Genomic DNA, 19136 nt, shown 5'->3' on the forward strand with positions numbered 1-19136 from the left:
TATGCGAGTGCATGTGGTCGACACATGTCAGCTAGACTGATGACAAGAAATATAAATAGTCATTATGGAGATTGTTTCATATTAGTTGCATTTCATGAAGGAACATTTCATAAATTTAAACCAAACATTCCTGCAATATTTACAACATTTGGAGGTCAAGTTGTTCCATTAGTCAACACTCGAGCTTATTATTGGGTAGCACCCACTGATATTCTTAATAGGATCCAGTGGAGGGTGATGATACTACTGTACCAAAAGGAGTAATTAAAATCAGACTAGGTACATATTTATATGCACAGTTTGATAGGAAAGCAGTTTTAATTTATACTCTAAAGTGATAGTTTGTATGTAATGTCAATGTTAATAATTATTCTCTTTTGTTGCAATTTTTAATTTGAACACACTGCTACTGAGTGGTTTTTGCTTGATTCCATCTTGATTTGTTTTTGCTTCCAAGCTGCATAGTGTGGTACAAGTATGTCAACTGATTGTAATAACAATGACAGGATCACATGATACTAAGCAAACATTCATACTGTATATACACAAGAAGTTGCATACGTAGTACTAATTGAAGAGTTATTATTAATTAGTACATGTACCAGTAGATATCAGATATCAGTGGGTGTATCTGACCTTATTCTCAGTGGAAAATGAATTTATTCTAAATCAAACACTAAATACATTCATTACTCTGTTTCCATTTGATACAGCCAAGTGGTTGGTATCAATGGCACAGCTCAATAAAGAAGAGCTTTCTTTTGTTGAGGATTTTCCTAAGCATGTGGAGATAGAGTGTCCAGTTTGTCTTAATATCTTGACAGATCCTCATCTGGTGAGCTGCTGTGGACATAATTTCTGTGGGTCTTGTATTGAGAGAGTAAAAGCTAGTAATGGATCCTGTCCTATGTGTAAGGAGAAGGAATATCAAGCAATACCTGACAAGAAGTGTTCACGTATTATCAATGGATTGGAGGTCTACTGCAGTAATAAGGAGAAAGGATGTCAATGGAAAGGAGAATTGAGGAATATGTTTACTCATCTTAATAAAGGGAAGAGAGAAGGAGAATGTCAATATCAGCCAGTAGATTGTGTGTTTAGTTGGGCTGGTTGTAATGATAAGCCATTACGTAAAGATGTACATGTACACACTGCTGATACTAAACACATGACACTATTAGCTGTAGCTTGTGGACAATTGAAGAAAGAAAATGAACAAATAAAACTTTTGGAAGAAAAGAATCAGAAACTGAAAAGTGAAGTAGATAAACTAGAAAAACATGTAGAAATTTTGAATAATGAAAACACAATTTTAAAGGATTTTGTTCTCAATAATGCCAAAGCTGATAATTCCTATCCATTATTACCAGTTGATGTTACTGAAGGAAGACCAGCAGTTCATTTTTATACTAGTGCATGTGGTCAACACATGTCAGCTAGACTGGTGAGAGGAGGCAACAATGTCACTGACAGGACTGTACATTTCTTCATATTACTTGCATTTCATGAAGGAAAATTTGATAAATTGAAACCAAAACTTAGAAAGATGTTTACAGATTTTACAAATGAAGCTATTCCATTAATAGAAGACACTGAAGCTACTCATCAAGAGTTACCTACTGATATTCTTAATGGGATTGAGTTGAGAAGTGGTGATGCTACTGTACCAGAAGGAGTAATTAAGATAACATTAGTCTTATCATGGTTTTCAGCTATTTTACGCCAGGTCCATGTAGTGGCACAGTTATACAATAGTGATTGATTCATCTTCCTTTACTCCTCTTCCTCTGTCTATTGTTAGTTTAGTTGATATGTATATAGTTATGTTTTATTTTATAATAATAATTTACGACTTTGATCAGTGGCTTATTGTATATTATATTGATTGATGATTGGTATTATTTTAAAACTAGTTTTGCTCAGTTTTGCTTGCCTCAATTAGTTTATGCCATTTTACAAGAATTATTAATCTCTTCCTCTAGAGTACATCATAACCAGATCAGCACTTCTAAGCTCCTCCTACCAGTGATTGATTCATTGCGTGTTCACATTACAGCCAGTATTGATACACTGAGAGTAAGGGACACTGCAGTACTAGAGTACATGAATAATGATCTCTCCTCATATTAGGATGTGTATGGTTACAATCTCTACAGCATGAGACAGCTTCATAGAGATATTGCAGTGACCAGCAGTACTGGCAATACATTCACTGATGTATCCATTGATAGTAAGAATAAGAGAAAGAAAAGATCAAGACTGCAACAATAATTTTAATAATAATTAATTTTAACTGTAATTGAGGACATTAATATTGTAATTATAGTAATGTTTATTTTACTTGTAATCATCAATAGCATTTATTATAATAATAAGAATAATAATAAATAATTTCACACTTCAATATCCCTCCAAAAATTACTTATAACGGTACATTTTTGATAAAATGATAAGGTACCAATCTCTCCCCACAAATAGCCTGGTTTTGTCATATGGGGTCACCTGAGCTATGATGCAATGACTAGTAAGAACAGAGAGGGAGAGAAAGAAATGAGATGAAGGGTTGCTTCAAACTTATACTTAGTATCTCCAAACTTGGAAATGTTGTGTCATGTCTGGTAGTACACTTATCAAGGGTGCTTTTGGAGTTATTTGCACTCAATTTTGATGGTACAATGTCGTAACAATTATTAAAAACAAAATTTAAAAATAACAAAAAATTAAATTATTTCATTGCACTTCATAAATGATTGAAGTATATTTGATTGACTCTAGTTCGTTAATAATATGAATGGGTAATAGTTTATTAATTAATGATAGATCAGGAAACATCTTCAACACAGATAAGTGACACAATCTTTGTAAAGAAGGACAACCTGTAAAATAATAAAATAGCTACCGGGGTAGTTTAATTTTGGTACTTTTGCAGTTTTAATTGCCAGCCAATAAATAAATAATGTCACCTGATTTTAGGTAAAAATTACTAAATTTTAATCAAAATTCTTGCTCACTTTGAGGTGGAGAATTATAAAAATGAAAAGTTCTTTACCTTTCAAATTTGGCAAAATTCCCCATACTATATAGTACATGGACTTTTGTCCGACTTTGGAACAACTTTAAAAATTTGTAAGTAAGAAATCTAAATTTGATCGGAATCAGTTCAAACTTTCTGCACAACATAAGTACATGTATATGTACCAGAAAATGTAATAAAAATTGAGAATTCTATCCTTTTCAATTTTGGTGAAATTTCATAAAAATCACTGTACTATTAGTAACGCGGTAGCGTTACTAAGTAGGATTCACCCCCAAACAAAATGGCTGCCACAACTTTTGCAGCCTTGCTATACCAGGAAAACGAGCTCCTATGCTTACCAGACTTCTTAGAGTAGTACAGGGACTTTTGTCCGATTTTGGAGCAACTTTAACAATTCGTAAAAAATCCAAATTTAATTAGAATCAATTCAAACTTTCTACGTAACATAAGTACATGTATATACATCAGAAAACGTAATAAAAATTGAGAATTATTTCCTTTTCAATTTTGGTGAAAAATTTAACATTGATCAGAATCAGCTCAAGCTTTTTATGCAACAGACATGCAAATACATGTATATGTATCACCTGTGTAACTAGATTTAGACTAGACTATATACTGTACATCATTGATATGATATGAGGCTATAGTGAAAGCATTAGCTAGCTGTAATACATAAACTAATACAAATTAATTTTTATTTATAATTTTTTAAAAATAGTGTATCGTCTCAGCAAGGGAGTTCTTGAATATTGATCCTTGATTTTTGATCAATTTTTAATGAAAGCATTATATATATATATATATATATATATATATAAGAGTGGATAAGGGTATTAAGTGTTATCAAGTGCTTGTAATAACAATCACATGATACTAACCTAACCATTTAAAATGGCCCAGTTCAGTAAAGAAGAGTTTTCATTCGTTAAAGAATTGCCCGAGCATGTGGAGATAGAGTGTCCAGTTTGTCGTGGTATCTTGACAGATCCTCATCTGGTGAGCTGCTGTGGACATAATTTCTGTAGGAGCTGCATTGAGAGAGTAAAAGCTAGTAATGGATTCTGTCCTATGTGTAAAGAGAAGGAATATCAAGCAATACCTGACAAGAAGTGTTCACGTATTATCAATGGATTGGAGGTCTACTGCAGTAATAAGGAGAAAGGATGTGAATGGAAAGGAGAATTGAAGAATATGTCTACTCATCTTAATAAAGAGAAGAGAGAAGGAGAATGCCAATATGAAAAAGTAAAGTGTCGATATGAGAAATGTCAAGAGAGAAAGCAACGTAGATATTTTAAGGATCATGAATATAGAGAATGTCCTCATCGTCTAGTTCTATGCCCATACTGCAGGAGTAAAGGTACGTTCCTCTCTATTACAAAGGATCATTATGAGGAATGCAGGCAGTATCCTGTTACTTGTCCCAATAAATGTTCATCTACTAATATGCCACGAGGTAGTCTCACTGCTCATATCAATGAGTGTCCATTAGAGCCAGTAGATTGTGTGTTTAGTTGGGCTGGTTGTAATGATAAGCCATTACGTAAAGATGTACATGTACACACTGCTGATACTAAACACATGACACTATTAGCTGTAGCTTGTGGACAATTGAAGAAAGAAAATAATAAATTGGAAGAAAAAGTAGTGAAGCTAAAAATAGAAAATGAACAAATAAGACAAGAAATGAGGAAAGAAGTAGAAATGTTACAGTTTGAAACTCTTAATATACATTCTGTCATAGCTAATGATTCCTATCCATTATTACCAGTTGATGTTGTAGGTAAAGTAGTTCATTTTTATACGAATGCATGTGGTTACCACATGTCAGCTAGACTGATGAGAAGTTTTGATGAAGATTACTTTGTATTACTTGCATTTCATGAAGGAAAGTTTGATAAATTCAAACCAAATTTTCCTAAAATATTTGCAAGCTATCTGAATAAAAATATTCCATTAATAGACAACACTGCAGCTACTTATCAACAATTACCTCACAATATTCTTAATGGCATCCAGTGGAGGCTAGATACTGTTGTACCTGAAGGAGTAATTAAGCAATATTTAGTTGGATATTTATATGTAGGTAAATATGATTTTTTTTCTGGTAGTGATATAGTTACAATTTATGCTCAGTAAGCGTTTCAAAGTTTATTATTATTATTATTTATTAATTGTTATTGTATTGAGGACTGTAGTAGTATAATGTTTGTTTTACTTGTGATCATTGAATAGCATTTATTGCAATAAGAATAATAATAAATAATTTCACACTTCATTATAATTAATGACGGATGGTGGTTGGGATCACATGTGTCTGGTAGCACTACACTTATCAAGAGTACTCTGTCACTTATTTACACTCCATATTGATGGTATGATGTTGTAACAATTATTAAACACAAAATTTAAAAATAACAAAAAAATTAAATTATTTCATTGCACTTCATAAATGATTGAAGTATATTTGATTGACTCTAGTTCGTTAATAATATGAATGGGTAATAGTTCATTTATTAATGACAGATCAGGAAACATCTTCAACACAGATAAGTGACACAATCTTTGTAAAGAAGGACAACCTGTAAAATAATAAAATAGCTACCGGGGTAGTTTAATTTTGGTACTTTTGCAGTTTTAATTGCCAGCCAATAAATAAATAATGTCACCTGATTTTAGGTAAAAATTACCAAATTTTAGTTAAGTCTTGCTCACTTTGAAGTGGAAAATTATAAAAATGAAAAATTCTTTACCTTTCAAATTTGGCAAAATTCCCCATACTATAGTACAGGGACTTTTGTCCGATTTTGGAGCAACTTTAAAAATTCGTAAAAAATCCAAACTTGATCGGAATCAGTTCAATATTTCTACACAACATAAGTACATGTATATGTACCAGAAAATGTAATAAAAATTGAGAATTCGATCCTTTTCAAAATTGGTGAAATTTCGTAAAAATCACTGTACTATAGTACAGGGACTTTTGTCCAATTTTGGAGCAACTTCAAAAATTCGTAAAAAATCTAAATTTGATTGGAATCAGTTCAAACTTTCTACACAACATAAGAACATGTATATGTATCAGACAATGTAATAGGAGTCTCTTAAAATCCTGTGGAAAACCCAATTTTAGGTGAAACCAACATGCTTTAGATTAATATTACTTCGAAATGAAAATTACCAAAAATGTTACTTACCAAATCTCATTATTATTGTACTATCAGCCATCAACGGATCCTCGTTAATGAATATATTCTCAAAAGACCCTCCCACAGTTACCAGTAGAGTCTCTCCTACTGATGGAGTATTGTAAACTGAAGCAGTTGACTGCCAAGTTCTACCACGAACTGGTACTGGAAACTGAAACTACAATAATAATAATAATAATAATAATAATAATAATAATAATAATAATAATAATAATAATAATAATAACTAAGTGAATGTGAACATTTAGGGGGCAAGCATAATAAAATACTGTATAGCAGGTAATTTTGGTAAATTAATTTTCATTTACAATCATTGCATGTACATGGAACCAACTTGCTCAAGCCACAAACTTTACAAGAAATAAAATGTCAATAAACTATAGTAGAGTACAGTACAATACAAGGACTCACTCTCCTCCACTTATAATGGTGACTGTTATCATGCTGTGTCTCTTTCCCTTTTATTTCTAATATCCAACAATCAGACACTATCTCTCCATCATTATCATTACCCCACAGAACCAGCAGGTGCTGTTCATTCAAACCTACCAAACAAAGTAATGTCTATTATAATATATTAACAAGTATAAATACCTTTATTATCATTATTATTGATTAGTTGTGGGTCGAATACTGTACTGGCAGAATGAAATGATCTTTTACTGGGCCAAACATCATCAGGTCCTTCTGGCAAAAGAACACCACTCCAGCACTAAACAATAACACAATTAATAATAACAATAACTGTATACATGTACATGTATGTATGCCCCCCGGGGGCCACAAATAATACTTCCCCCCGGACCCCCTCACATAAATTTACCCAGTTGCTAGTGTCCAGTATATGTAGCTCATTGACTCTCTCTTCTTTCTGTCTCCCTCCAAACAGGACCACTCTATCAGTGTCAATACGATTGAACGAGAATGCTGCACAAGGTTTAGGGCGTGGTCCAGTGATGACAGGCTCCACCCACTTCCTTTCTTCTATATCAAACAAGTGGAGCTCGTTAGTCCACATCAAAGTACTCAAAAGTGATTGGACATCAAACACATAGCCTGCTCCTTCTTGAAACTTAGACCCAACCTTAGGACAACCGTAGCCTCCGAATATCAATAAAGCATTGCCGTGGGTGACCATCCCATGTTTATTCTTCATCATCGGCTCATGTGATCTATCAGTTGGTTCCAGCTCTCTCCAGGATTGACTGGTAATGTTGTATTGATGAACATCGTTAGTGACTATACCACGGGCCCATCCTCCAAAGGTGTATATGCAATGACCTATCAGTACACAGGTGGAACAGGCTGTGAAGGAGGGAGTGTCTCCTTCAGTTAATAGCTGGCTCCATTGGTGAGTGTCTGTGTTTAGTGTCCTTATCTTGAAGCTGGTAGGAGACTCAAGAGTAGAGCTGTCTCTCCCACACAGAATATACACCATCTCATTAATAGTACAGGCACAGGCTCCCTCCATTGCTAATGACTCCTTATCATAAATAAATAATTCTTTATTATCTATTGGTCTTATTTCCTGATTGCTAAGCTCTAGCCACACCTCCAACTGTTGCAAAAGAGGCTAGGCTTGATTAGAGAGTATACGGATATCAGTATACTTAAACAACGTGCAACAACGTGGTCAGAAGGTGTGGCTATATGGTTACAAAGCATGGCTCTGAGTATTTGGAGAAAGAGGCCCCACATGAAGTACCTGTCCTCCAGTGAGAGGACGGAGCACGGGTCCCTATACACCCCCTGGGGGAATGAGGAGGAACTGAAGACTGTAGGGAACTGGCTGTACAGTGAGGACTCCTCTCAGAGGAGGCGTGGCTGCCATAGAGTGAGTGCTTGGCAGGCCAGAGGAGTCATTCCCCTAGCAGTTGAGTATACTGCTGATATAGTCAACTGTCTATTACTGAAGGAGGAAGAGGAGTCTACCAGTGGGTGTCGTCATGGAGATGTGGTGTCATTATCATTTGCAATGTTCATTACAAAGTGGGTTCATTAATTAGTGGGTGGGGCTGTTAATGATTTTTGTAAATTTTATTTTCAGATTCATTAATGGTTTGTTTGATTTCGGTCGTTGCTATGGTGATGAAAATCACGCAATATATAATGTTGTTGATAGAGTAAGTGGAAGTATTTATTAATTAATAATTAATATAATTCCACAGCTGGGTATCCCATCATGGTTAGTTACAGTGCGTCATGAGTGTACCCACAAGGTCCTTCCTTCTCTATCAGTATTAACTGACGGGGTAATGTTTGCTTATGAGTGGATCAGGATCAACTACTGGGAACAACAATTTAATAATAATAATAATGATAATGATGATGATGATGATGGATCAATGGTGATTACTGATTAGAGTACTTATGTTATGTACATGTAATGTGTATTCATTGATTAGGTACCTCCTCAATCTTCCCTTCAAGTTATTTCTTATAAACAAAAGGAACAGATTGAGAAACCAACTGGTAATAGCAATGTATATACATTTATTTATTTATTTTGGTGTTTGTTAGATGAATTGGAGTCTTTATTAATTGATTTCAATGAATATTTAATGAGTTTCAGGAGAGGTTGGTTTCATAAAAGACAGAACGCTGTGAAGAGAATTTACAAGAAATTGAGAACAAAAAGTGACAAAAAGTATATTAATTGATAATTTTATTTATTTATTTATTTATTTATTTGTTTGTAGTATTTTCATTAAACTCATTAAAGCTGGAGTGTTTCTTTGTTCATTATCGGAGGATGAAACTAGTTAGTTATTAACTAGTTAATTAACTATAATTAATAAAATGGATGAAGAACAATTTTTGCCTAATTTTATAACTTACACATTTATTACATGTACATATGTAGCTGTAGTATACATGTACATAATGACTCATGTCCTTATGCTGTGTTTGAGCTGATTCATATTGTGATTATTATTATTATTAGTATTTCATTATTTTTAATATTTCTTTATGGTTTTAGTGTTACCTTATGATGAAGTACCCGATGATTTTCCAGTTCTCTCCTCTTCATTAATTGATGGGTGGAGCCCCCTCCTCTCCTCCATAGGGAGTCACTGCACTACAGCAAAGACTAGTATACTGGAATCATTAATAACTGCACTGAATGATGGAGAAGGTATTACTGTATGTACTGTGCTGTAGATAGTCGTGTCATGTGTAGAATGAAGCAGATATTACATTAGTCCATTTATTAGCAAAATTTCTTTCTCTCTCTCTCTCTCTCTCTCTCTCTCTCTCTCTCTCTCCCTCTCTCTCTCTCTCCATTAGTTGCTGATATTCAGTTATTATTACTCGGGTGGATTGGTCTATTATTAGATGATGATACTATTAATAGTAACACTAATAACGTTACATCATCAAGTGGATTCATTGAAATAGGTGATGGTGATGTATATTATTAATTATTATTAATTATTTGTTAGATCTATCAGTTGATTCATCATTAATGGCTGGTCCAGTTCATTATGATCAGTTATTAATGACTTCTATTAATAATCCAGGCCCTTATACCTACTTAATTAATGAGAGGTAATTTCTTGATACATATACATGTTCTTATGTTGTGTAGAAAGTTTGAGCTGATTCCGATCAAGTTTGAATTTTTTACGAATTTTAAAAGCTGCTCCAAAATCGGACAAAAGTCCCTGTACTATAGTACAGTGATTTTAGTCAATTAATGTACATTCCAATGTTCTATGAAAGCATGAGTCACTATTAGTATGTCCATTACTATTAGTTTAATGTTCCTTCTCTATTAATGACAGGTTAATTCAGCTTTCTTCTTATAATGGATCAGCTAATGTCCTACTTCATTTGTCTTCTCTTGTCTCTCGCTCTCAGTCCATCTCTCCCTCCCTCCCTCCTCTCTCTCTTGTCTCTACCGACCACGCCTCCTCCTCCTTTATTGACCACACCTCCTCCTTCTCGTACAAGAGGAAACTGGAATGGTTAGAGGCTGAGTTGTCTAAGAGACACAAGGTCAGTTCAATCAGTACCTCTTCCAGTCCAGCGGCAGAAGAAGAGGAAGAAGACACAATATGGAGGAAAGCAACAGGTACTGGCAGGAAGAATGATGCACCTTTTAACATGACATGTATTAACATACTTGTACATGTACAGGTGCATTTATGAATTTTGCGTAGCAACAATTATTCTGTTAATATTAAGTTCATTCATGGCCTATTGGCCTATGACTGTCACTGCAGACTGTATAATAAATGATTGTTATGCTCTAAACTCTATTCTCCTATCATCATCATCATCATCATCATCATTATTATATCAGGTATAGATTGGTACAGTGTTCCATTGGGTGCTCTACCAGCTGGTGGCCAGTCGGTTCTTGATGTATCAGTGACTGAGAGAGAGGGTCCATCAGTAACTACTAGTAACCAAGGACTCACTGGTGATGATACTAATAATGGAGGAGCTGGTGATGAAGATGAAGATTATGATTGCAGTGTTTTAAATAATAGTTTAACTGTTGAACAATTGAAGATACTGCAAAATACAATCACTTTATATTAATCAATGCATTGAATTGATAATACAACCAGGATCAGTCATTGGTGAAACTACAGCTAACATAGTTGCTTAAAATTTGTCCCCCACTTTAGGGGCTAAAATTCAAATTGCTGCCCCGGGCCCTGTATTTTTGAATGACCCCATGGAATGTCCTGCGCATGCGCAGATATAAACTATATTAATTAGTTAGCCACACCCACTACAGCAAGAGAGGCTCAATTTCTCTGCAGAAGCTCAGGACTAGATTGTCTCTGATAGTTTTCAAAGAAGCTTTCCCTTCCTCTCCTCCGCTAGAGGCTCAGTCCCTGTACTGCTAGTTCACTGTAGGAGGCTCTGGTTACCAGCTCTGGTTGCTCTTGTCCTGGTTGTTCTTGTTCTTGTTTCAAGATGAGTAGGGTATCAGTACAGCAGTTACTGAGACCAACGGATACCTGCCTATTCATATCCTCCAGTTACATTAATGTCTACACTAATATACCTCATTACCCTCAGTGTGTGTGTGTGTGGTTCAGTGCATGTATTTTAAATTTGTTCAATTTGTTCCGATTCTTGATTTGAGGGTTCCTAATTAAACGTACGAGTACAAGTAGGAAATAGTTTCTTTCTTGGAATGTGACTCCATGTCAATTGCCTAATAAGTACATGTATACGTATTTATTTATTTGTTTGTTTGTTTGTTTACTATTTACTAAAGTATTAAACATGTATTTATTCATTATTGTACATATTTCTTGTAACATACTCTCTCTATGTTAATAGTGAGGTTAGTTCATTAATGGTGTGAATCACTGGACAGTATCACTTTGTAATTGAGTTGTTTTCCTACTGTTGCTATGCTGTCAACGTGAATCAAGTATTGTTTATAATTCAAGTATTGTTTGTGTTTATATGTTCATACATTGTTTATTGTTTACTTTCAAACTGAATCAATACAACAGGGCACATGTATATTTCCTTAACTCATTCAACCTTCTCTCTCTCCCTTTCTCACATGATCCGGGGTAAGCTCCTGGGGGTTAATTCAAATGAGGAGAGAGTCATTGGTATAGTTAAACACGAGGGGACAGCAGAACACGCGTGAGTCAGAGGCAATGCTAATAGTTTGTGTTTATTTTTAATTAGTTTTTGTTTATTTTATTTTAATGTTCTTATCCTTTTACAATCATTCATTTTAATTTCATTATATCCACTTATCTCTCTCTCTTCCTCTCAGTCTGTTTGTGTTTCAGGTGGATCATTTGGGTAGTTTATCCATACACATGTTGCTCCCGATATACGGTATGTTCACTTCTGTGTTCCGTTCCTCCACTCCAGCTGGCTGTCATGTGGAGATCAACTTTCATGGAGAGACCTACGTGTTCCTGTTACCTTATGATACTCATACAGCACTCTTCTTCAGTCAATTGACACTAGCTAAAGACAAGTATCGTAAGTTATTCATGAATACATGTACATTTAGAAAATTTGGAATATTTACATTTAAAATTTAAATTGACTCTAAACGAGGTTTGTAGTTATAATTTTGGCAAAATTTTGCATATAAATTTTGGCAGAGACTTCAATTTTCCAACTTCACCATAATATCACTTGATTCACTTCACTATATTTTCTAGAGCTATACATGTACCGTAAATCCTTAAATAGAAGCCGCATTCGAATAAACGCCGGGGTAGCAATAGAATTTAAATATAAATACATGTGTACGCATCACTAGCCCAGGAGTGACTCAGTAGTCTAGTGGATCATGCCTGAAGTTCCAGAAGTCAAAAGCAAGAGGTCACGGGTTCGAACCTGGCTCTGGGCTTAAGTTTTTTTATTTTTTATATATTTTTTCGAGATCCAAATAATATTTTAGGAAATAGACGCCCGGGCTTTTATTTAAGGAAATACGGTACATGTACTATCATTATTAATTACATGGTGTATTTATATTATTATTATTAATTACAGTACATGGTGTATTTATATTATTATTATTAATTACATGGTGTATTTATATTATTATTATTAATGTAGTATCCTCCATTAAAGCCGGTGTGAGTCCGGTTGAGTTCCAGTGGTTGGACGGGTACCAGATGTGTCGGACTGGCTGGGACAGGTTCTCTAAACCAAGCACCACCAGCACTCCAGGGGGCGGGGCTGGGGGAGGAGCCAACACTGAAGAAATACAGTCTGGATTCCCTGGTCAGTATGCACACTCACATATACATGTACTGTAGCATTAATACATGATCTTTATATTGATGTGTACATGTACATGTGTATTTATGTGTTTTGGCTTACATTATATCTTTATTGCCAAGAAACTGATAATTAGAATCAGTTCAAACTTTAAGTACACGTACATGTACATGTGTTAATTATCTCTCCGTTAACAGATAATTGGCCCTGGGGCCACATCATTACTCCCAGACCTGATGGAAGGACTGACCTAGCCAGTTAGTTCATGAACATACTCTATTATGTTATACCAGTTATTAATATGTACATGTACATGTGCAGGTGGAAATTATTGAAATTGTTGTCTAATTTTAAGTACATTTATTGCCACTTGTGTACATGTACATGTACCTCTTTCCCTCTCTTTTAGTGTGTGAGTCATATGAGGGGCGTGGTCAGGGGCCCTCCATTGATGAGTTTGATCCGCTGAGGAATAACACTTCCTCTCTCTCTCCTCCCTCCTGTGTCGTTACCATGGAAACCTCCACTCCCCAATCTATGCCCCGCCTACCATACGACCCCCCAGTCCCCCCTGGGGCAGACCCCAGAGGGCCTCCCTTGCTGATCCCGTTTGACAAACCAGTCAGACCGTGTTTATCAGAAACTAACATATCGCAACTCCAATTAGAGCACAGGTTGGCCACACCTCTTGGCCTCTCCCCCTTAGCCTCCGCCCAATCTCAAGAGACTCTTGATGATTGCGTAATCCGCAGACGGAGCGTTAAAGAATCAACACCTTCACCTGGTAACCTCACACCTCGGTTTTCACGGGAACGACCTCAAGGATTCCATTTAATGCCCAGTCCTTCATCGGAGATCACTAATCCTTTCAATAAAGAGGGCGTGGCCCAAGAGGATGAGGTGTGGCGGAGGAAGGAGGTGGAGGATGAAGCTAATTTCTTTCTAGTGAACAGTTTCTCTGAACTGGAGATGACCCCAACAGCTCATCCTGATAGGAAGGGCAGTGGATCCTCCATTAAAAGGACAGCCTCTCTTGATGACCTTGATGAACGGAGACCAGTTGATTCTTATGAAGTCCTGGACTACAAGCAAAGAAGGATGAGACAGGGCGGCTCTATAGCTTCATCTACTGCTAATACCATTGGGGGCGGGGTAGAGACACGCCCACTTCCTGTACCGGCCAGTGTACCAAAGAACATGTCCCATCGGTCCCCTCACCACATATCAGCTCCTACTGTCACCTCTCAGTCTATCTCCAGTCCACAGACTAAGAGCAACAAGTTTCACGGGAAGAAGGTGGGTGGAGCTTATTGTTGTCATGGCAACACTGTAATTGTAATAGTGTGTGTATTAATTTAGTAAATGATTATTTAAAAAGTTAAATTGATCCAAACCTCTAAAATATTATCATTAATTTTGTTAATGTTAATGTCACAATTCTCACAATACAATGTACATGTATTACCATATAGCGGGAAATTTCAAAGATAACGAATTTCGCGGATTTTTTCATGATTCGCGAAATTAAATTCCTTGAAAATCAATTTAATACAATACAAGATGGCAGATTAGTGGAAATTCGCGAAAATTAATTCCGCAAACTTCCGGATATGGGTCATTCGCGAAATTTATTATCCTCGAAAAAGACCCACTATACGGTATCTTAACATACCAATACAATGTACATGTTTTATCTTGACGTACACATACTGTACATGTACATGTATTATCTTAAATGTTTCTTTCTTGTCTTTCATAGTCCAAGTCTCCTGGTGCTGCTCCAGTGGATGGTAACAGTAAGTGGGTCTCCAGATATCACCCTGGGGTCCTCCTCCTGAAAGGATCCATGAGAGACTGTTTGATACAAAGGGAACTACACGAGAGAGAGAATGACTTCTGTGTCAGGGAACCATTGACGTATGTAATGTACATGTAATAGTATGTACATGTACATGTGTACCATACAGTAGGTGGGGTTATATTTGTAATAATGGTAATATCAATTAATTGGTAATTGCTCAGTGCAGGGAAAATTGTAATAATAATGAGCAGCCAAGAATGTAACACAAGCTACAGTACCCAAGGCTATAGCCCATGGTTTTTTCCAAAAAATGGCTCCGAAATCACCCCAAATTTTTATTACATTTTCTGATACATATTGATGTCCTTATGCTGTGTAGAAAGTTTGAGCTGATTCCAACAAGAAATATTTGAGTTATGGCCATTTTAAAAAATCAGACAATTTTTGAAAAATACCCAAGGCTATAGCCCGTGGTTTATTCCATTTTGGAGCAGCTTTGAAAATTCATTGATTAATATTACCGGCTATGTATTAATTGAATTTAATTCCAATTGTTCTATTATTATTATTATTATTATTATTATTATTATTATTATTATTATTAGTTTATTTTGTGGTACTTGGAATGTCAATGGACAGTATCCTATACAGAGGGTGGACAAGTGGCTTGTGTATCAGGAAACAATACCAGACATATTTGCTATCGGGTAAACATACAATCTCATCATTATTTATTTATTTATTTATTTATTTGTTTGTTTATTTATTTATTTATTAATAGTTTTCAAGAGTTGGATCTCAGTCCTGAGGCGTTGCTAAGGAATGAAACCAGTCGAGAGGAGCCATGGATTGATCTGGTGGAGTCATCTCTTAAAATGGCCGGGAAATTCAAAAAAGTAAAAAAAATAGCCTCCACTATAGTACCGTATAGCGGATTTTTTTTTAGGATAATAAATTTCACAAATGACCCATATCCGGAAGTTTATGGAATCAATTTTCATGAATTTCCACTAATATGCCATCTTGTACCGTATTAAATTGATTTTCAAGGAATTAAATTTCGCAAATCATGAAAAAATCCGCGAAATTCGTGAAATTTGTTATCCCCGAAAAAACCCACTATACGGTATACAGTAACATATTCTTACAGTATAAGCCGTAATGATTGGTCGAATTGAAATTCAGATAAATGTACATGTATACATGTACAGTGTAGTTGTCGTACATGTACAATCCTCACTCTCTCTCTCTCCCCCTCCTCCAGATATCAGTGGTGAGGTTGGTAGGTATACTATTGTTAGTGTATGTGAAGGAGGAGCTGGTCCCTCATGTCTCCAGTGTGGACTATAACTATGTACCTTGTGGACTGGTAGGAGGACACTTTGTGAGTTAATGATACAATCACACGTACAGTACATTCTCCCATTCCATCCATTGAACAGTATGTAGATCTAATCTTACTTTTGAGCAACTTTAAAAAAATTTGTAAAAAAAATTAAAATTGATCAAAATCAGCTCAAACTTTCTATGCAACATAAGAACATGTATATGCATCAGAAAATGTAATTCTTTACTTGTCATTTTTGGAGAATTTTGGCCCAAGACCATGTGTATATGTACTATAGCACGGACTTTTGTCTGATTTCGACTTTAAAAATTTGTAAAAGATGTAGCAAACTTCTACGCAACTTAATTGCATGTACATGTTATTCATAATTTATACATTTATTAATTGTTGGGTGTGGTTTACAGGGTAATAAAGGAGGTGTGGCTATCAGATTCAACATATACCATTCCTCAGTATGTATAGTAAACACTCACTTGGCAGCACACATTGATGAGGTGGAGAAAAGGAACCAGGTTAGTACTGTGTACATGTACTTACAGTGTATTTATTTATTTAATTATTTATTTTTATTTTTAGAATTATCACGATATTTATGATAAGATCAGTTTCTTTAAAGACTCGGAACTTTCTTATAGAATAATGGATCATAAGTAAGCCACACCCCCACATTTATTATTATTATTATTATTATTATTATTATTATTATTTATTAGTTTCATCATATGGATGGGTGATCTTAACTATCGTATCCAAACTTCAGTTGATTTCAGTACTGAGATCATAAAGGCACTGGCTGATCTCTACCAGTTCAATAAGTTGCTTCAGCACGATCAGCTCCAGCAGCAGCAGAGAAGAGGAGAAGCGTTCACTCACTTTAAAGAACCTCCCATTGATTTCAAACCAACGTACAAGTTTGACCCGTCCACTAACAGTTGGGACTCATCAGAGAAGAACAGAGCCCCTGCCTGGTGTGACAGGATTCTCTATTATTGTGATGATATGAGTCACATTAAGAACCTCTCCTACCTCTCTCACCCGGAGATGATCATCAGTGACCATAAACCAGTCAGTGCCACCTTTGAACTCCAGGTCAGTTAACAATATCATGTTCATGTAATTTACCCAAAAAATTTACATGTACTGTATAGCCAATAATTAATGATTTTGGTATTTTAAAATTAAATCCACCATTTTGGACCATACACATGCTAATGGCACATGGACTCAAGTTGGAAACTGTTAATTGCTGTAAATTTAGCAACTTGTAGAATTTTGTACATGTTGTACAACAACTTGTAGAATTTTAAAAGTACATGTATTGACTCTACTCTATCACTTTTAATTTGGAAAGAATCTTTGTGTACAATTTCACATGTCTTAGTCAGTCTTACATTGTGCAGTGTGCATACTGTACAATGTGCATCTACATGTACATATGTGTATGTTAGGCTTTGTTATACTGAGTTAAGGTTTCTTTTTCTACTGTGGTGAGCTGGTTATGTTAGTTGTAGTCATGTTATAATCACGTGTCCATTAATAGTGGTACACCACAAAGCCACGTTGTATTTTTTGTCTAACTTGTGATTCAGTCTTGGTAATGGCAACAGGCCCTAATGGGAACCAGTACTATTTAAGTACTAGTCACAACTTTGAGGACATCCTTGCTTGGAGTAAGGATAATCGTGATAAAATGAAGCCCACTGGCTACTGTGAAGTACAGGCTGATTGTATCTGGCACGACAAGGAGAACACTAATTCTCAATGGGACAAACCTTATGATTTTGCAAGAGCTGCCCAGTGTGTAATGAGGTTTGCTTTACTGAGAGCTGTTGGCCTTGAGCCACATTGCCCATTAGATAGTAAAGGTGTGAAGTATAATAGACGGGCACTAAGAATAACCTCTGCCGATTCAGAAAATAACGTACGTCTTATGAATAATGATAAACTCCTAGTTAATGATGAAGATGAAGCTGTCCGTTTTTTCTATTCTTCTTTTGATTCTTTATTTGCTATGCATTATATCATGGCAATACTTTATAGCCGAAAAGAAATTGGCGATATCAATCGTCAAATGGTTGTGTATAATCCAGAACACAAAATGTTTTGGTACATAATAGCAACGCTTCAGATTAAGAGAGAAGGTAAGATTGTTAGGAAAGCTGTACCGTTTGTAGCTGTGATCAGACGTGATCCAATTAAAGGTAAAGACATTGGTGATCCCCCACATGTACCTCCTCCTCCTGATGAAGATTTAGATGCAATGAGGAAGCGCTTTGAGAAATTCAAAACTTAACTCTTGAGTTTGAAAACTGATCCTGGACAGCTCTGTATAATAAATATTCAATGATATACACGTACAGTATTTATATTAATATTTTTTGATATGATTTTTGTGATTGAGGGATTTATTAGGGTTTTTAGTTATAATTTTTCGTAACCTTTTGTCTTTAAGTTTTGATGTAAAAATCACTTGATACATTATAATGCTCACAATTTACCATTCTACTATAAACTGTACATGTACATGTACATGTACATGTACATGTACATGTACATGTAGGTTTTTTCATATTCACCTATTGTACATGCAAATGTGCACAGCATATCTCGTTAGGTTATTAATTAAAGCTCATTAATTAAGTAAATTAGTCTATTCTTTACTGCCTATAGCCTGTTAGATATGTTGTATGTATATACATGTACATGTACATGTATGTCAACTGTGGTCTTACTTAAAGAAGAAGGTGCACTATAAAACTATCCATGCGGCGTCATAGAATCGCTTCCGCCTGTCACCGTATAAAAGGAGGTGCCCTGGGTACAATATGGTGGCCACATTTGAAAATAACAAAATGGCTCCCGCACTGGCACTGTTCTTATCATGGCTAAATCAGTAGCAAAATGCATTATAAAAACATTAAAATTAGTAAAGGCGAGAGAGTTAACCTACAAGCACAGGTAGAAAGCATGGCAAGAAGAGAAATGGTATAATTGACTTGAAGTAATAATTTT

At 35.3% G+C, this 19136-nt stretch overlaps 5 protein-coding genes across 6 annotated transcripts in view; 4 read left to right on the forward strand and 1 right to left on the reverse strand.

The window, feature by feature from the left end:
• The window catches only part of LOC100641477 (WD repeat-containing protein 3-like), a 6695-nt gene extending 4394 nt beyond the window's left edge, over positions 1-2301 (forward strand). Inside the window, exons 14-15 of the mRNA XM_020003038.1 lie at positions 1983-2076; positions 2131-2301. Of these exons, the coding sequence (XP_019858597.1) occupies positions 1983-2076; positions 2131-2271 (235 nt within the window). The 3' untranslated portion in view covers positions 2272-2301. The remainder of the gene's footprint in view (positions 1-1982; positions 2077-2130) is intronic.
• A 1630-nt stretch (positions 2302-3931) lies between these two features.
• LOC109586816 (TNF receptor-associated factor 3-like) lies at positions 3932-5179 on the forward strand. The gene is made up of 2 exons (XM_020003031.1): positions 3932-4613; positions 4785-5179. The coding sequence occupies exons 1-2, from the start codon at positions 3932-3934 to the stop codon at positions 5177-5179; spliced, it is 1077 nt and encodes a 358-aa protein (XP_019858590.1).
• Positions 5180-5443: 264 nt separating this feature from the next.
• Positions 5444-7793, reverse strand: LOC105314579 (kelch domain-containing protein 2-like). 2 transcript variants are annotated; one of them, XM_020003033.1, is made up of 5 exons: positions 7073-7793; positions 6844-6961; positions 6661-6794; positions 6238-6406; positions 5444-5622 (listed from the first exon to the last, which is right to left on the reverse strand). In XM_020003033.1, the coding sequence occupies exons 1-5, from the start codon at positions 7718-7720 to the stop codon at positions 5477-5479; spliced, it is 1215 nt and encodes a 404-aa protein (XP_019858592.1). In that variant the 5' UTR covers positions 7721-7793; the 3' UTR covers positions 5444-5476. The 2 variants fall into 2 exon arrangements, with proteins under 2 accessions (XP_019858592.1, XP_019858593.1); XM_020003034.1 differs by having other exon boundaries at positions 5518-5641.
• Positions 7794-7857: 64 nt separating this feature from the next.
• Positions 7858-10853, forward strand: LOC109586817 (uncharacterized). Its single transcript, XM_020003032.1, has 11 exons — positions 7858-8238; positions 8297-8372; positions 8418-8597; positions 8655-8721; positions 8770-8896; positions 8949-9010; positions 9230-9385; positions 9538-9648; positions 9693-9798; positions 10035-10324; positions 10556-10853. Exons 1-11 carry the CDS (start codon positions 7913-7915, stop codon positions 10795-10797), a joined length of 1743 nt encoding a protein of 580 aa, XP_019858591.1. The 5' UTR covers positions 7858-7912; the 3' UTR covers positions 10798-10853.
• Positions 10854-10990: 137 nt separating this feature from the next.
• On the forward strand, positions 10991-17374 carry LOC109586818 (uncharacterized). Its single transcript, XM_020003036.1, has 13 exons — positions 10991-11235; positions 11786-11871; positions 12008-12222; positions 12811-12978; positions 13173-13232; positions 13385-14271; positions 14735-14892; positions 15382-15483; positions 15558-15672; positions 16041-16160; positions 16529-16636; positions 16701-16774; positions 16838-17374. The coding sequence occupies exons 1-13, from the start codon at positions 11182-11184 to the stop codon at positions 17220-17222; spliced, it is 2532 nt and encodes an 843-aa protein (XP_019858595.1). The 5' UTR covers positions 10991-11181; the 3' UTR covers positions 17223-17374.
• Positions 17375-19136: the final 1762 nt, after the last annotated feature.

This window comes from Amphimedon queenslandica, unplaced genomic scaffold (genome assembly GCF_000090795.2).
Source record: "Amphimedon queenslandica unplaced genomic scaffold, v1.1 AMPQUscaffold_12772, whole genome shotgun sequence".
NCBI classification, from domain to species: domain Eukaryota; kingdom Metazoa; phylum Porifera; class Demospongiae; order Haplosclerida; family Niphatidae; genus Amphimedon; species Amphimedon queenslandica.

Excerpts from the sequence above, each read along its gene's own strand:
- LOC109586816 (XM_020003031.1), top strand. The coding sequence starts at position 3,932 with ATGGCCCAGTTCAGTAAAGAAGAGTTTTCATTCGTTAAAGAATTGCCC. Across the intron at positions 4,614-4,784 it reads ACATGTACACACTGCTGATA|CTAATGATTCCTATCCATTA; the intron begins CTAAACACATGA and ends ATTCTGTCATAG.
- LOC105314579 (XM_020003033.1), bottom strand. The coding sequence starts at position 7,720 with ATGGAGGGAGCCTGTGCCTGTACTATTAATGAGATGGTGTATATTCTG. Across the intron at positions 6,962-7,072 it reads TACTGGACACTAGCAACTGG|TGCTGGAGTGGTGTTCTTTT; the intron begins GTAAATTTATGT and ends GTTATTGTTTAG. Across the intron at positions 5,623-6,237 it reads TACAATAATAATGAGATTTG|GTTGTCCTTCTTTACAAAGA; the intron begins GTAAGTAACATT and ends ATTATTTTACAG.
- LOC109586817 (XM_020003032.1), top strand. The coding sequence starts at position 7,913 with ATGGCTCTGAGTATTTGGAGAAAGAGGCCCCACATGAAGTACCTGTCC. Across the intron at positions 8,373-8,417 it reads TATATAATGTTGTTGATAGA|CTGGGTATCCCATCATGGTT; the intron begins GTAAGTGGAAGT and ends ATAATTCCACAG. Across the intron at positions 9,386-9,537 it reads TGCACTGAATGATGGAGAAG|TTGCTGATATTCAGTTATTA; the intron begins GTATTACTGTAT and ends TCTCTCCATTAG.
- LOC109586818 (XM_020003036.1), top strand. The coding sequence starts at position 11,182 with ATGAGTAGGGTATCAGTACAGCAGTTACTGAGACCAACGGATACCTGC. Across the intron at positions 11,236-11,785 it reads CAACGGATACCTGCCTATTC|ATGATCCGGGGTAAGCTCCT; the intron begins ATATCCTCCAGT and ends TCCCTTTCTCAC. Across the intron at positions 15,673-16,040 it reads TGGCCGGGAAATTCAAAAAA|ATATCAGTGGTGAGGTTGGT; the intron begins GTAAAAAAAATA and ends CCCCTCCTCCAG.